This window comes from Notechis scutatus, chromosome 6 (assembly GCF_049901735.1).
Source record: "Notechis scutatus isolate UNSWTSFEM ecotype Mainland chromosome 6, rNotScu1.2, whole genome shotgun sequence".
Taxonomy (NCBI): Eukaryota; Metazoa; Chordata; class Lepidosauria; order Squamata; family Elapidae; genus Notechis; species Notechis scutatus.
The window spans coordinates 20,260,370-20,278,575 of NC_142014.1; the positions used below are offsets into that span (position 1 = coordinate 20,260,370).

General features: G+C 36.3%; 1 protein-coding gene across 14 annotated transcripts in view; it reads right to left on the minus strand.

Annotated features, from left to right (window-relative positions):
* Positions 1-227: 227 nt before the first annotated feature.
* Positions 228-18,206, minus strand: part of KIF21A (kinesin family member 21A) — a 94,342-nt gene continuing 76,363 nt past the window's right edge. For 8 of the 14 annotated variants that reach the window (XM_087969450.1, XM_026677635.2, XM_026677637.2 and 5 more), the window contains 7 exons: positions 11,701-11,834; positions 9,018-9,198; positions 7,492-7,656; positions 6,215-6,332; positions 5,021-5,191; positions 3,615-3,814; positions 228-1,690 (listed from right to left, as the gene is read on the minus strand). In XM_087969450.1, coding sequence (XP_087825576.1) covers positions 1,597-1,690; positions 3,615-3,814; positions 5,021-5,191; positions 6,215-6,332; positions 7,492-7,656; positions 9,018-9,198; positions 11,701-11,834 — 1,063 coding nt within the window. In that variant the 3' untranslated portion in view covers positions 228-1,596. Of the gene's footprint in view, positions 1,691-3,614; positions 3,815-5,020; positions 5,192-6,214; positions 6,333-7,491; positions 7,657-9,017; positions 9,199-11,700; positions 11,835-16,992; positions 17,032-18,206 lie in introns of all 14 variants that reach the window. The other 6 variants (XM_026677633.2, XM_087969443.1, XM_087969447.1 and 3 more) reach the window with 1 other exon arrangement.

Here is an 18,206-nt window from a genome sequence, read left to right on the forward strand (position 1 = left end):
ATATGAACCAGTTGCCAGCAATCTGAATTTTGATCAAATTATCATGGGGATGCTTGACAGTTGTAAGTGTGAAAAACGGTCATAAGTCACATTTCTTTTAATGCCATTGTAATTTTGAATGGTGACTAAACAAACTGTTTTAAGTTGACCACCACTTGTATATAAAAGTATCTCTTTGGCAGGGGGAGGAAGAGAATAGAATAAACAAAAACCAATGACAAATAGTGTGCATTCAGTTATGTAGTGTTTTTTTTTTAATTTAAGCAATGGACTACCTCAAGCTATACATTTATAAGCTCATCTTCTCCATCATTATACCCAATAAAACAGTAAAACGTTTTTCTTGAAAATTATTCTAAACTTTTAAAAATAGCTGAATTTACAAATTAAATCCTGAACATTTGGATAAATTATACATATCTTCCAACCTGCACGCACTGCAACATTTTTAAAATTCACCCAGGAACCCAGTCTCTCTCTTTATAACTCACATATTTACAGTCTTTCTTGATACCGTTATTGCAATTCTCCTAAGTATGTTTTTCAAGGTTCACAGACATATTTAAAATGTATTTATAGCAGCATATCAAATTAGATTAAAAGAAAGGAAACCTTTAAGAACATGAGATTAAAATCACTCCATATGGGAAAACAAAACAAGGTCTTTCTCTATGAATACTGTGGTAGGCCAAAGCCCTAACAAAATGTTAATTCGACAGCATTTTAGTTTTTAGTCCTGAGCAAGGAGTGCTCAATAAGCTGCACTACTTTGGTCAATGAAAGTATAGGGTTACGTAACATTCATTATTAGCAGATTATAGGATGCTTCCAGGGTTTTAATGTGCAACTCTCCTGCCTCAATAATTTGCCCAGATGAAATTGAGATATTTGGATTCCTTGATTTTCTATTTCCAGTCATCCCACATTTCCCCATGATGACTGCCATTTTTTTTTCTTTTAACGGAAAATGAAGTTAAGAAAGATTTATTAGTTGCCCGATTTCTTTTTATTTATAATGTCAGGAGCCTTCCGTTTGGAAACAGTAACCGTGTCAGGAGCAGTAATCTCTTCCAGTTTATTGACACTCCAGTCTTAATATTTCATACAGCAGCAAAATTCAAGTAAATGTATTAGGACCCCTCTATTCTCTTCTGTTAAAGGCTTTGGAAAATGAGATAAAATACACCGGTATATTTTGGATAACTGTGAAGTTTCATTCCACAGAAGGGTCAATGTGAGGTACGTAGGGCAACTTCACATTCTAGATTACAGTTTTCAGACCATCATTCAAGATCACAGATATCCAGTTTGATTTTGCTAAGTCTTATTTATACACACACACACGAATTAAGCTATGATAGGTTAGAACAAGCAGTCACACAAACCCAGACAAAGATATATAAAACCAACAGTTTGAACGCGGTATACATAAGGCAGCTCTTAAGGGCAGCGGTATTTAGCAGAATACAAATGCCTAACAGTGGAACAATTAACAATCCTTTCAGGTAATTACCATTTGCCTATAAATGCAGAGCAACTTCAGTGAGAGCAAAGCTTATCATCAGAGGTTGAGAAGTTTAGCAGTGCAACTCTTGTTCAGTTACTGACAATATCTTCAGTTGTATCACCTGGATCAGAGACCTGTCCATCTAGACTGCTGGGAACTTTCCAGATTTTCACAGTTCGATCACTGTAAAACATTATTAACATTTAAAGGGAATGAAAAAGAAACATTAATTAAATGCTCAATTAAGTTGACCTCTGATTGAAAGACATTCCTGTTCTTTATAAAGTAAATACTCATACAGCACAGCAGTTAAGTCTCCTCCACTGGAATAACTTTCCTTCGGGAGATGGTTTTTCAAACAGAAGGAACCATCTCGGCAAGTGTCAACTTATAAATGGGCACAAATGGGAGTTAATACTGTTTTGGCCTCCAGGGTTTGTTTTCCAAAAGTGTGGGACTATTAAACCCATATTAGAGGGACATCAAATACGCAGACAAATAAAATTCTAAATGTTGGATTTATTCAAAAGCTGTAAGACCCATAATGAGTAAGTATGTTTATATTTTGTACAATTATCTGTATCGTCATTCATAGAGAAGTGTAAGAGGGCTGTGAAAATATTTACAGACCCCTCACATCCTGGACATAAACTATTTCAACTCCTACCCTCAAAACAACGCTGTAGAGAACACTGCACATCAGAACAACTAGAAGCAAGAACAGTTTTTTCCCAAACGCCATCACTCTGCTAAACAAATAATTCCCTCAACACTGTCCAACTATTTACAAAGTCTGCACTACTATTACTATGAATGTTCTCATCACTCCTTATCACCCATCCCCTCCCACTTGTGACTGTATGACTGTAAATTTGTTGCTTGTATCCTTACGATTTATATTGCCTGTTTCCTAGTATGATTTGATTGCTTATTGTACCCTATGACTATCATTAAGTATGGTACCTGATGATTCTTGACTCTTGACGAATGTATCTTTTCTTTTTATGTATACTGAGAGCATTTGCACCAAGATAAATTCCTTGTGTGTCCAATCAAACTTGGCCAATAAAGAATTCTATATAATCAGAATCCTGGGCAATTTATTATGTTTATTATTTTATTTCTTTGTTAAACATGTATTGTTAAAAAAAAGCCCATGCTTCAACTGAATGATAATGCCCTAAATTTATTCCAGAAATAAAGTATAGGTAGTTCTCAACTTACAACTATAATTGGGACTACGATTTCCACTGCTAATTGATGTGATTCTGAAGGCCCTCGCCATCCCTTTGATCTGAGTTTCCATCACTGAACCCCATGGTTGCTAGGTGAGGCAACTTCAAGCCAGCTTCCCACAATCTAAGTCAGCTGGTAGGAAGCTGCAGGCCCTAAGCTAGTAGGCACGTAAAACATGTAAAAGAGTGAGGAAGGAAGTGAGAGGAACCAGGAGGGTGCAGGGAGGTGGAAGGGTGTATAAAGGTGCACGACAGGCAGGGGTTGGAAAGGGTGCATGGGTGTGCGCATAACGGCTGGTGCTAATAGCGTAGCTGGGCAGAGTGCACAGATGTGAGAGACTTATCTCCGCCATTTGCAATCTCCCTGGCTGTCTTCCCCACTGACTTTCTGGGGAAGATAAAAGGGAAGGTTGCAAATGGCAATCAGGGGTATTTGGGGTGCTTTGCAACCAGTCATTAAGTGCAACTGGGTTGCCAAGCGCCCAGATCACAATCCTGGAACTACGAGGATGCTAGCACAAGTCATAACCACCATTCATTCAACCCTTTGAACAGTTGCTGAATCATCTTAACGACCCCATAATCCCCTTGCATGGTAGAGTCTGGGAAACTGAATGGAGCTAGCAGGTTGTTTTAATGGCCAGATGCCCTTCCTGGTTGCCAATGCGGAGTTTTGTTCAGCAGATATATTCTCATTCTTCCCAGAGAGAGAACTATCTGCCTCTACCTAGGATCAAACTCACAGCCTCCTGATTGTGAGGCGAGAGCTTCCCCTCTAGGCCACCACACCACCCATTTGAACAGTTGCTGAATGAATTAGCTTAAGTTGAGGTCTATCCGTATAACTACAAAACATAAAAAAAATAACTCACTCGGATGCAGTAAAAATGTGGCTGGGATTGGAGCAGATGGCATTAATGGGACTATCATGTCCTTTCAGTTCAGTGATTGGGGCAAATGTGTCTCCACTCCAGAGCTTCAGAATGCCTCCTCGGCAGCCGCTCAATAGCACAGAGGAATCAGGAACGACACCAAGAGCGCAAACCCAGTCCTTGTGAGCATTGGGAACTTGCTGAGAAGAAAAATCACAAGGCAGAAAAATGTCAGCACCTGTAACTAGTGAAAATATGAACTGGAAGATAATGGTGTGCATTCTATTACATTTAGTCCTCAACGTATGACCATAACTGAGACTTCATCTTCTGTCATCAAACAAGGCAGCTGTTAAGTAAGTTGTGCACAATTTTATGACCCTTTTTGCCATAGTTGGTATGAGAATCACCACAGTTAAGTGAATCATGTCATCATTAAGAGAATCTGGTTTTTCTGTTGACCTTGCCTGTCAGAGGATGACTGGGAAGGTCATAAATGGTGATAAGGCGATGCTTCAACTGTTGCAAACACAGGTCGGTTACCATGTGCCCAAATTCTTATCACATGACTAGGGAATGCTACAGCTATTGTAAATGCCAAGGGCCAGTTGCAAGTCACTTTTTTCAGTGCCATTGCAACTTTGAATGATGCAGAATTGCAAATGTGGTCTTACCAGTGCTAACTGGCAAGTGATATTAACACTTTCGTGTGATCTTGTTATTATCCTTCTGCCGATTGCATTCGTTTTGGCAACTTCAGCACGCTGCTGGCTCATATTTAAGTGGTTGTCCACTAGGGCATCTAGATCCCTCACCCATTACTGCTGTTGAGCCAGATACCACCTTTTCTATACCTTTGGATTTGGTATTTAAGTACAGGACCTAATTTCATCATTTTGTTGGATATATGGCCCAGTGTTCAAGTCTATCAAGGTCCTTCTGAATCTTGAGCCTATCTTTTAAATTGTTAGCTATTCCCCCCAAGTTGGTGTTGTCTGCAAATTGGATGAATTTCTCTTCTATCCCCTTATCTAGATCATTTATGAACCTTGGGCTACCCAACTGCACGCTTCCTCCATATATGTAGAGGTGGTTCTCCTGAGGGCTACATATTGAATGAGATTGGTCAGCCAATAATGGTGTGGTGGATAGTACTGTCTATCCCACACTGTCTATCCCACACTCTTACCAAGAAATAAGTGATCTACTTTGTCAAATGCCTTACTAAAGTCTAAGTATAGCCATACCCGAACTACTAATGAGGTTACTTTGTCACAGAATGCAATAAGGTGTGTCCAGCATGATTGGTTTTTGACAAACCCACGTTGGCTTTTAGTTATAATTTTTCTAATGACAATTGTGACAACAGTTCTTACATCTTAATGCCTTTTGTGTTTTAGCATTACCTGAATTAGGTCTTTTTGAGCCAAGTCCCATTTTTTAATTCCATTATCTCTGGATCCACTAAAAAGGTTGTCACCCATAATAGTAAGCGCTTCAATGCCATCATAATGAGGAGGTTCAAAGTTGTGTGTAGGGCTTACAGTTCCAAGAGCTCCTTCAGTTATATCGAACATCTGGAATGGGAGAATACACTATATCTTCAGAATTGTTTTGGTTAGCAATTAAGAAAATATGTATGAGGAAATACATCCACTGCTCTTAATGAATATACAATAGTCCTCCAATGGAGGTGCATTTAGAAATTATTAATTGATTTTAAATCTTTGCGATTTTAAATAACATGGGCAGTCAGCAATCACAAATGCCTAATTTATATTATTTACATTCTCTCTGCACCAAAAAACTGAAATTATTTTTCAAAGTCTTATTACAAAATTATTTCACTACCACTGTATCTCAAAGACTTTAAGCATTTCTGATTCTATCAATAATCAAATGAGCAACAGAGTAACAATAATTAACCAACTGAGCAGCAGTATTCTATTCAAAAATTAAAACATGGTTTAACTAGTACTTGCCCATATACTAACCATGTCAGTGGTTAACATTTTAAAATATTTCTAAGTAGCAACATTTATTGAGGATTGGGATTGGAATCTTATACATATTTATCCAGGCATAAGGCTATGAATTTAAGGGTCTTTATATCTGAAAATGTGGACAGAAAAGGTCATTTTCATTAAAAACAAATAACGCCAAACTATTTTACTTTCAAACATATCCCCCCCAAAAAAAAAAAAAAAACCATGAAAAGTTGAACAGTTTTAGACATCTATCAACCAGGAAATATTATCTGGAGGCACCCAGGAAGAATATATATCCAAAATGGGTTGGTATATAAATTTGAAGAATAAATGAATGAGAGAATCTGTCTGAAGATTTTTCAATTCAAATAGGGAATTCCTCCTGTCCATTCATAAATGTGCTCCAAAAATGTCAGCCTGACCAGCCTATCAACTGTAAGACAGATATAATGCACTCTACTCCACTGAATTCCATAAACTGATGTTTAACTAGTTTCCATACAGGATTGAAGTGCCTCTCCAAATCTTGTAAGGAGAGAAACAGAGGAAGTTCATTCTTGAAGTTTACTTTCATACGATTATTTTTAAAAAATACACAAGGTTTTTTTTTACCTTTATATAATGGTCCTTGGAGCCAGTAATGATGAGATCTTGTCCATTAGAAATACGATCTACTGTGAGACACATAACTGGGCCCAAGTGACCAGTTAGTTTTCCTGTAGACTGAAATCTAGAATAACAGCAAAAGATAAAACTTCAGAGACATAAAATAACTTAATTATTTCAAAAGCAAACCAATCACCTCAACTACTTTTTTTTCAAAACTATACTAATATTAGGGCGGTGCAAATCATCGAACAAGTGTAACATCCGTCTGGATCTATAGTATTTGTTGAAGATATGAGTCAGCCACAGCTGTACACTTCTCTCTGCCTGCCCTGAGGCGTTCCTGGCCTTCTCCTGGGTATCTGCAGACACCAAAGATATTTCCACAAAAATAGCTGGTAAATTTAATTCAATATGTTTACTTGGAGGTAAAGGTAGAGCTGGTAGACTCAGCCTGCACCTCAGCAGATACTTTTTGAGTATCACTATGAAGGACTGGTGGTTTTGGGAGGAAAATCAAGCGTTCTACTCATATATACAGTGACTACACAAACTTTACTTTAAAGGACTGTACTTTACATCAGAAAGTTAATTGTTCCTTTGATTTATTTTTTGAAAACTCACTTCTGTCCTTTATTCATGTGAAAAATATGGAAACTGATTTGTCTTTCTAAAACAAATTTAAATATTTTATTTTTTTACATAATTTTATTAGAATATGCATCTTTCTTGGCTTTGAATTTTTCCCTTTGAAAAGCAAAAGGGACAAAGCTTTCCCTTTGTAAAGAAATATAAAGGACAAACATATTCTCACATATAGCAATCGTGCAGACAGTAACTTTTTCAATACTTGTCTTACCAACTGTATGTGTTCTTCCATAGTGTCCGAATATATTAAGATATCATCAAGGTAGACTAACACTCCTTGATACAAATGCTCGTGTAGAATTCCGTTTATCAGCTGCATAAAGACAGCTGGAGCCCAAAAGACGTAACATTGAATTGGTAACTCCCGAGTGGGCAGTTAAACGTACTCATACATTGTCACCATAATCACCAAAGTCATACATTGCAATTGCATTTGCAATTCAATGCTTGAGCCATGGGAAGAAATGATGATGTATCAGGGTATCCACTACAAATATTTAATGAATCCTGATAGTGACAAGTCCTTGCTAGCTTCCAAACTGAAGAAATCTAATGCAGATTACAACTACCAATTCATTTGGGCACCAAAAATCGCAATGCTCTAGCGTGGTCAGTAAATAATTTGGAAATGTTACCTCTTTAGGTCCCACATTCTGACCACGTTTCCTGCAGCTGCATATAGAAAAGTGCCTGTTGGATTTAAGGCAATCTGATTTATCTGGTTCTCACCAGCTGGAATTGTAACTGTTCTATTGGTATTTCCAGAGCAAACATCCCCTGGCATTGCCTGGCCTGAAGATCTTCATTTTGTAAGGGAAAAGAACAAAACAAGACAAGATTGGATTAGATTTTTTTTTTAAATGAGTACTAATGTCATCTGTCCATTGTTGAACACAATAAAACAATGGGGTGATAGACACCATTTTAAATGGAAAGCTTCCAATTTATTTATTTATTTAACATATTTATGTAGCTGCCCATCTCACTAAAAGTGACTCTGGAAAGCATACAAGCAATAATGAAAATAATAATGCAACTAGTCCACAAGATGGTTGCATTCTATGTGAGATTTGGATGCATTCTCCCATGATCTTATTTATATTTTATATTGTTTTAAAGGTTATTTAAGATTTGTTTTGTTTCTTTTACTGCATGCCACCTAATACACCAATGAGAAGGCAGCTATATACATTTGATTAAAAAATACAAAAAATAATGTATATTTATCACACATCTTGTTAACATTGAGTGTTCTAATCAGGCAGACATTAAGACCCAATTTAATGTGAATTGATTCTCTCTTCCCTTTGATACATATGTAAAGGTAAAGGATCCCCTCGCACATACATGCTAGTCGTTTCCAGCTTTAGGGGGCGGTGCTTCTCTCCATTACAAAGCCAAAGAGCCAGCACTATCCGAAGATGTCTCCGTGGTCATGTGGCTGGCATGATTAAACGCCGAAAGTGCTCGGAACGCTGTTATCTTCCCACCAAAGGGGTCCCTATTTTTCTACTTGCATTTTTACATGCTTTCAAACTGCTAGGTTGGCAGAAGCTGGGACAAGTAACGGGAGCTCACTCCATTACATGACGCTAGGAATTCGAACTGCCGAACTGCCGACCTTTCTGATTGACAATCTCAGCGACGTAGCCACTGAGCCACCGTGTCCCCTTTTGAGATAGAAGAGGCCTAATTTAGTGGTTTCCTCCATGATCTGTGATAACCTGAACTCTCTTGTTAAAAAGATGAGAAATGCTTCGGGCAGAGTCAAGACCAGCTGCCTTGGCTTTGAGAAGACTTTCAAAATGTACTTGGAATCAGAGGGTGATGCAGTATAAGGAAAATCAGAAGATAAATTACATGCTTCTCTTTTTACAACTTAAATTAATGTGTCACCCTTGTTTACAGTGTTTAATTTAGAGCTCCTTGCCAGAAAAAGTTTGATTTTGTTTTCTCAGACTGCATCGGGGGCTTTATTTTATCTCAGACTGCATATACCTTACAAGTAATTTGCCAGCTTAGTGAGATTTACCCAAAAGTTAAAGAAAACAAAACTTTTTTGAGCCTGTGTATTCTGCATAATTATAATTGTCTTGGCATTTACTCCAAAAACTATTAATATTGTAAGATTACATTTTTGTTTTTTAGAGTCTCAACTTACGTTAGAGTTCGGATACATTTAGCAGAATCGCGGATGTCCCACACCTTAATATAAGATGTTGAGACTGTGAACACCAAACTAGTATAATTACAGTATTTTACAGATACAACATTGTTAGGATGACCACTCAGAGACATGATTTCCTGTCCAGTAACCAAATTCCATACTTTACAGGTGCGATCTAAAGAAGAAAAAAATTACAACAAATAAAACACATTAGATTATTTTGCACAATACCTTCAGCTTGTTGCTTCATATTTTCAGAAATTATGTAAATATTGGTATAAGATACAAATCAATGTTTAACAATTATCTTTAAAAGTTATTCAAAGGGTCAATTAACACTAGCAAAGGAACAAACACATTAAGTGGCAAAAATTTTATGTAAGAAACATTAAAATTGAGAGCAGACAATAATATTTTCATTTTAAAAAACGGAAAGTAGGATACTTAAAACAAAAAGTAGGATACTTAAAAAATATTTGGCTAGATGTCAAAAGGATTTTTTTAATTGTAACATCCTATAATTATATTTTATAGCAACTGAAGTTTCAATTTATTTCAAAAAGAATTTCATGTGCACCACGCTACAATAATTTAACAATAAGTTATAACATATGGAATACAGACTTGCTTTGTAAGAATCTCGCTAAAAGGAGTGCCCTTACAGAAAAGGATGGTACCAAATAACAAAAATCCACAAATGCTTGTAAATAACTGATAGGGAAAAGCAACATTTCCAGCAAAACATCGTGTCGTAGGGATCACATCCAAACTATTCTACCAGAAGCAATCATTTATTCTAGTTAGTTTTCCAAGGAGCTCTGAGGTAATTTAGCAGTTGTAATAAAATACAGTCAAATGAAAAGGTCGATTCATTGATTAATTTGTTGACAAAATACTTCTAATATTAATAGAAATAAAAAGAAGTGTGAGTGACTTCTTAAAATTGGCATATTACATCTGCACATAAGAAGCCTGGGGATCTGAAATGCAGGCGATTCTTTTCAAGCTCTCCAGAAAGCATATAGTAACTAGGAAAGTACTCGGCTGAATGATGCACCTTTTATCAGAAGTGGGTTTTAGTGGATATAGAAAATCTGTAAAAGGTAAACGTTCCCCTCGCACATATGTGCTAGTTGTTTCCGGCTCTAGGGGACGGTGCTTATCTCCGTTACAAAGCCAAAGAGCTAGCACTGTCCGAAGACGTCTCTGTGGTCATGTGGCTGGCATGACTAAAAGCACGGAACGCTGTTACCTTCCCACCAAAGGGGTCCCTATTTTCCTACTTGCATTTTTACATGCTTCCGAACTGGTAGGTTGGCAGAAGCTGGGACAAGTAACGGGAGCTCACTCCATTACACGGCACTAGGGATTCGAACCGCCGAACTGCCAACCTTTCTGATCAACAAGCTCAGTGTCTTAGCCACTGAGGCACCGTGTCCCCCCAGAAAATCTATACACTGTTAAAATGCCAGATTTTTGAGATGTAAAAAAATCAGACCAAGATAATCACTTCAGAATTCAGGTTTCTCCAAGGTTCCTTCCTTGGCCTGGTATAGTGAGCCTTCTCTAAGAATAGCCAGCCAAGTTTGCAAAACAGCTGTACTAACTACAGGTAGTCCTCAACTTACAACTGCAATTGAGCCCAACGTTTATGTGGCCATAAGTCACTTTTTTTCAGTGATGTTGTAACTTTGAATGGCCACTAAATGAACTGTTGTAAGCCAAGCATTATCTGTATCTTGACATTCTAAAAAAGCTGATGGTCAGTAGCAGCAAAACCCACCTATCATGGCAAGTTAATGGCCATAATTGAATGTTACACTAGGCCTGGCACTTTAGGAAAATAAATAAATGAAAAACAATTTTTTACACAAGTTTTGGAGAAAAAATAAATAAATTGAAGTAGGACACTTTTTGAATTAGCCATTTGAAGCAGTCTTTTTGCAAGCAATTTGGAGCTTTCAATGTTGTTAATTACTGCGCGCGCGTGTGAATCGTCAGCTTGCTGTCTGGACAGCTGAGCAGCGCTACGCGCAGGTGTGCAGCGGTTGAAAAAGCACTTTTTTTCCAGCTGTTTTAACCACAGTTGTGCCGTGCAAAGCAGCTGAGGTTGAAAAAGCAGGAAATAAAGGTCAGGTAAGAGCCCAGGTGGGCCAAAACAGCAGCAGACATAGAACCGGTTCTATGTCTGCTGCTCTTCAGAGCTACCGGTTCTACAGAGTCGGACAGAACTGGTAGAATCCCACCACTGGTTAAAACGTTATTACTTATTAATAATGTTGCCATTATTGTTGTGAATCTCTTGAAGGTGTACAGTTTATAGATACAGTCCTCTAAAAGTTTTATTATCCCTGCGATTGCTAGTGTTATCTTGTCCTGCCCCCAAAAAATATTTTTGATGCTTCCTCATTATGGTATATCCCGCAGCTCTATTTTTTCTCAGTCAAATTTCACATTGCTCCAACTTGAATCCATTTGCTCTTGAATCTTGAATTGCAAACTTGCGTGCCTCTTTTGTTTGACTCTCCAATCTTCAATTAAAATGTAATAAACAGATTCACACAGGCTTAAAACATAACCTGTTATTCTTAGAACATTTCATGGCCCATTGGTAACCCCATCAATACTGAAAGCAAACTTCAGAAAGCTACATAAACACCACGGAAACCCATCAAACCTTTTGATCCAGTGAAGAGAAGATCGTCAGTAGAATCAACACAAAGCACAGCCTTCATATGACCTTCAGCAATATAGATACATTGAACTGGGGAGGGTCGGACATATTTTGGAGAAACTGGGTTGATTATGCCTCTAAATGGGAAAAAGAAGCATATATTAGTCATAGTATCAGGTCATTTTAATCAGATTTTACTTTTCCAGTCACCTAGCCCTGCATTAGTGGAAATCTTTCATGAAGATATAGATTAAGCATATGAGCCATGGTGGCGCAGTGGTTAGAATGCAGTACTGCAGGCTACTTCTGCTGATTGCCGGCTGCCTGCAATTTGGCAGTTCGAAATTCACCAGGCCCAGGATTGATTCAGCCTTCTATCCTTCTGAGATGGGTAAAATGAGGACCCAGATATTTTTTTTTGGAGGGGGGGGGGGAATAGGCTGACTCTGCTTAGAGAGGGCTGTAAAGCACTGTGAAGCGATACACAAGTCTAAGTGCTATTGCTATCTATGAATTTATACCTGGTGTGGTTACATAACAGGCCATACACTTGTTCTTTGATCAAGTGAATTTTCCCCAGCCTGTGCTTGTTGATCAAAAGAACAGCAATGGAAAAGATTAGCTTGATCATGGCCAAAGGGTTCTGAGGAACACACATATTTACAGATACTATCTTCCAGCACAATAGGCAGGTCCAATTACTGTCCTTAGTTAATCGCTGTTGCTTCATTAAGAGACAGATTAAAAAAAATATGGCCAAATCAGAGTTTGAATTGTACCGAACAGGGCAGCATGTTTCCTATAACCAGTCTATTTACTTATCCAAATCCATATTCTATGCTAAGGAAAATTAAATTATTCCAAAAAATATTTACTAGCATTTTTGAATTATTAAAAAAATGAAGGGGAGAGGGCAAATTTTCTCATGGTGTCCTTTACCTAATCATAGCTTATAGTATGTGTGAGTATGCATATTCTCATACATACAGTTTTATTCATGATTGTACACACATATATTACTATTTGGTAATGATACTAACAAAATAATCTGCAAAGTCCCTGAATGATCCTTGGATGATTTCCGAAACAATTTATGAAAGATTTTAATTTTCTTCATTGAGCCTACAGACAGCAGGTTCTTGGAACAAATCTCTCTCAACTTCCTATAGCCTTACAAACTTCTGATCCAGAAATCCAGAAAACAGCAATGGAAATGCAGCAGGAGAGTTTTGAAGAAAATTATTCTATGAGCTCCTGGATCAAAGAACCTTTTTCAGCAGAGTGACACATCTACACTTGCATGACCTTGTAACAAATTAAGCAGCATTTAGTTTGGTTAGTATTTGGATTAAAGATTGTGAAGAAATCCCAGGGCTCTAGTTTAGTGTAGAAAGCTGAAAAAACATTTCAAAAGGCAATGGCAAACCACTTCTCCACTGACACTAAGAAAATATCACGGACTTCGAAACTTCCGGTTGCAAGGTTTCGGCGGCAGCAGGAATCCGCGACTCTGCGGGTCCCTGCTGCGCTCGCCGCTGAAGTACCCCCGATCCAATCGGATTTGGGGGTTGTCGTTACCCTGGAGAGGTAACGGAAGACAGAGGAGATCCGGGCAGGGGTTTGGGGATATCGCAACCCCTTTCCCCAGCCGGCTAGACTCCTTTTTCCTAAGGCGGTGGAGCGGCGGTCAGCAATGGCCACCACAAAGAAATCTTCAACCGGTTAAGACTGTGCAGGAGGAAGAGTTTGAAAGTGAAAGTTTTTTGGCTAAACCGGGACATTAAGATATATCCAAACACCCTGGAAATCTGACTCTTTGAACGATATATTGTTTCCAAAGGAGACTGTCAAAGCGGCGAATGAAAGTGCTGAAAGGGAAAGTTCACTCTCCTTCCTTACGGAGATAGCAAACGGACATTGAAAAACCTGCTTTTACATAGAAGGTAAAAATTAAAAGCTCTTTGTTATAAGTGGGAAGGGAGAGGACTAAAAAAAATTTATACTAAGACTTTGTTGGAGGAGACGCTTGAAGATTATAAGACCAGAAATTAATTGTAATAAGGCTTTAAAATACATTTTGGGACTTTGTAACTGATACTGCCCCAGGAGGAGAAAGTGTAAAGGGAAAAAGATGAAACATTTTGTGTCTGTTTGGATTGCTTGATGATTTTGGGACTTTTGGAAACTATTCTAAGATTAAAAACATTTGGGTTGTTTTTTTTAAAAAAAAGAAGAAGAAGAAGAAAAAGCTTTTACAATGGCATTATCTGTGGATGAATTAAAAATGGAATTTGAAAAATTAAAGGAAGAAGAACAAGAAGGCAAGGGCTCTTTGGGAGCTGTTTTCCATTTTTTAGAAATGGCGATTTCTACCTACCAGCAAATACAACAACAAGAGGATTGGGAGGAAGAAGAAGAAGAAGAGGAAGAAGCCAACTTTAATGGACAAAAAATCTTAATTAAGAAAGAAAAGAGGGGAAGGAAAATAGAGAATTTAAGAGTTAAAAAAACAACCAAGAAAGAGAAAAATAAGGTGAAAAATCGATATAATGTCAGAAAGCAACAGAAAAGAGGAATACAACAGAGAGGGGAAGCTAAAAAGGCGGAGGTTAGGAGATGGGGGGGGGGGGTAAAAAGGCCAGATTGGATAAGAAAGGAAGGGAAAAAGGGAAAAAAATCCACAAAGGCTTGAAACAAGATGGAAAAAAGCAGATTTTTTTTAGAGACAAAGGGTAAAGTACAATTTAAAAAAGATTCTGCAAAGTACATAAAATAGTATTGTAGCATTTGTATTTGAAATAGAAAACTGGAATATTATAAGATCTAACAAAATATTAAAATATTAAAATGCTTAATGATAGATTTCAATATGTAATAAAATATTAAAGGGAATGTGTAAAATGTTTAACTATCTGCTATTGTTTTAATGTTATTATAAAATTTATCACTTCATTTTTTTTTAAATAATGTATTAAGCAGAATTAGAATGGAAATTATATATTTAACTATATTACAAATTTATCATTTTCCTATTTTAAAATGTAACATGTAGAATGTACTAAGCAGAATCAGAATGGAAATTATGCATTATTTCAAGTGTTAAATTAAGGGGAAAGATAGAAGGCGTCATACTTCAACCAGTGATTACAGGGGAAATTTTCTGTTAAAGAGAAGAGATAAATAGATAATTGGAAAAGAACGGACAAAAGATACAAGTATAATGATTTAAATTAAGATGAAATAAACAAAATATAATTAAGAGAGTGAAAAGAGGGGAGAAGTTATATAGAAAATATAGAATGGTAAATAAGATAAGTAATGGTATATAAGGTGAGCATGAATTTGATTTAGGTCTGTAAAAAAGATGTAACCCGGGGCTAAGCCACTTTCCAAAAAGAAGTTTTATGTTTTGTATTTTGTGTGTTTATGTTTGATTGAGAATTAAGAAAACCTTGATAGAAAGAAATATAATTGAATAAAAGTAAAGGGAGAAATAACAAGAAATTTGGAAAAGATATATATGTGCTTAAATGGAAATGTGATAATTTGGAACTATGCTGTACAAAATAATGTTTCATTTGCTTTGTTAAAACCTATAAGTAGCTTTTAGAAAGGAGGTTTTATGTTCCTATGTCTTATGTTTTGTTTGTCTTTAAAAAATTAATAAAATTTGTTTATTTAAGAAAAGAAAATATCATGGACTTTTCCAGGTAATCAAATTTGGCTCCAGGGGATCAGAAGTTTATAAACCTCTGTAAACAAGGAGACAACATTTAAAATTTGGATGCGGAAAAAATAAGTTTAATGATGTATCAGATGCATATTTCTATCTCATATCGATCAGCAAATCACTATCCCTGAGATTATATTAAAGCAGGGCCAATTGAATAGTGCATTTTCAAGACGTGAAATCTAAATTATAAAGTGAAGAAGTACAGAAGTCAATATTCTTATACTCTGCAGAATATATCTATAGCAGACCTGAAAGATCTTATATATTAAGATGCTAATGTATAATAAGTTATTGATTAGAGGACTGGAATATAATTGAAGCATGTATAGTTTTATATTTGCTTAAGGAATGTAACTAATTGTTGTATCAAGAAAAAGACAATAAATACCATAGAAAAAACTTAAGTGTTAATAAGAGTCTTCTATTTCTAACAAATTTGGATGTTTAAATAGTAAATGGTTCAGACTCTTTATATCTTTCAAATATATGTGCTTTATGTATAAATAAAAACTTGCAGGCATATCATATATATGTATATTTAAGATAACTAGAAAGTGAAGAGTGAAAACAGGCAATAAAGACAGAATGAAGTCAGTCAGTAAAAGTTGGGTTGCAAGCAAGGAAGATAGAAACTATTTAAGAAAAAAACTTGTATGTTGTACCAGAAATTTCCAATAAAATAAAAACAAGCTAAACTGATAATCATTCCATTCCAAAAAAGGAATCAAATGTGCCAAGAATTTGTCCAAATGGGCAATAGATATATAGAAGAAGTCTATGTGCCATGAGATAGACACTCTCAGTAACAATGAATGAAGAAGCAATTAGAATCAGTTCTAAGTATCTGACAGTGTTGTTACCTGAAAAATATTACTTGTTACTTCATTCTGTACATATATAAATGAAAGCACAATTTAAATACCAGGCAGTTGAAGAAAATTCTTATAAATAAGTTCTAATTTGCAATATGTTGATTCAGGAATTCTTCGACTTTTAGTTATATCCTAGTCTCCTGTACTGAGAATTGGTTGGAGGTGTGTTTAAGACTGACAAATGCTCGTGTGATTATTGATAATTTTTATTTCCTTTACTCTGATGGCACAGATTTCCCTTACAGATGAGCTGCTTTTATAGCACCTTTAAGATTCAAGAACTGTTGTGAATGTATGTGAATGTAAAATGAAAACATGTCTTTCCTATCTAGTTCATTATAGCCTGTCATTTCAACAAAACAAATTGAGAATGTTTGCCATGAGTGTATTAAAAGATTAGAGAGAGAAAGACATAAGTAAAAACAGGCACACCACTCGGACATGATTTCCAAAGAGAAATTAGTGCACATGCTAGATATATATATATATTTTAAAAATCAAACAGAATAAGAATGCTTCAGAAAAAATAAATAAAAATGATCCAAGAGACATATGAACGTTTTGAGAAGCATGGGATTTTTTTAAAAAAATCATGCAAAAATGTTTAGTTAGTTAATTCAAGAACTGCAAGTAAAAATGTTAAGCGTAACACGAAGAGTCCAGAAGATGGAAAGAAGGAATACAAAGTACCTGTGTACTTCCGACAGGGAAGAATCACTTTCATCAGACCTACAATAAACAGTAGCAAGATTATGAAGAGAGATTATAGATATCATCAGAGTAAAGAAAGAAAAGGGGGAGAGGGTAAAAGCGGCATTGTTACGAAAAGGTAGGGGAAAAACAGTGTGTAAACTACACCCAAACAGGCCTAACCAGGTTTGGTAATGATAGAAGAATATGCAAAAAACCCTTTTCACCAGGGAAAAAGGGAGATTCTAACAAACAGACTTTCTACAAGCCATTTCCAGCTTCCTTGATTAACTCTTTTTAAAAGCTTCAAGAGAGAACTTTGATAAAATGACTGAATTTAACAGGTAACTTTCTGCCTTTTTGTTCATTTATACATGCATCGGGCGGTGGGGAGAGAGAGGGAACCGGGATCACTTTTGCAATCGCAGTCAAAAGCATAATTGCTGATAAAAAGATTAACCCTTTGTGTTTTCTTCTTTTGAATCAAAGCAGAGTTATATGCTTTATAAATAGCCCGGTGTCAAAGAATGCATCAGTATACTTTTAACAATTGAAGATACTGCATTCCTCAACACAATCGATCAGTTGAAGTCTGAGTAACAATTATGAAAGCTCAAAACAGATCAATCTTGTATACCCTTATGTCCAATTTCAATAATTAACACTATGGAGAATTGCTATTTCTTTTTGCTACTATAAAATAGTTCCAAGCATAGGCTAAAAGATCTCAGTAGATTATAAGAACTGTTAGAAACATATATAGCAATCGCAGATTTGGGAGGGGGAAGATATTAAAGACAAAGTATGGAAAGGCCAGACAAGGAATGAAGAAAAAAAAAAGGCCCTCATACTACTGCCAAAAACATAAAAGTTAAACACAATATATTAGCTGTGAAAATGCACCACGCTTGCAATAAAGAATCTGGATGAATTCAAACGGCTACCACTGAAAAATAAATAAATACTGCACAAAGCAAGTACTAAAATTTCCCCTAGTCGATATTTCCAGTTCTTCCTTTACCCTCAAAAGTGTGGTTTCAGGCAAATGAGAGTGCAGATTGCATTACACCGCAATGCAATAATTATATGAATGCTGGCACTGCATCATTCAACAGCACAGGGTATTCCCATGCCTGGAAAAAAAAACATTTAAATGAAAAACTGGCTATTCGGAGGTCACAAGAAAAATGATTTTACACAGGCAGAAGTATAAA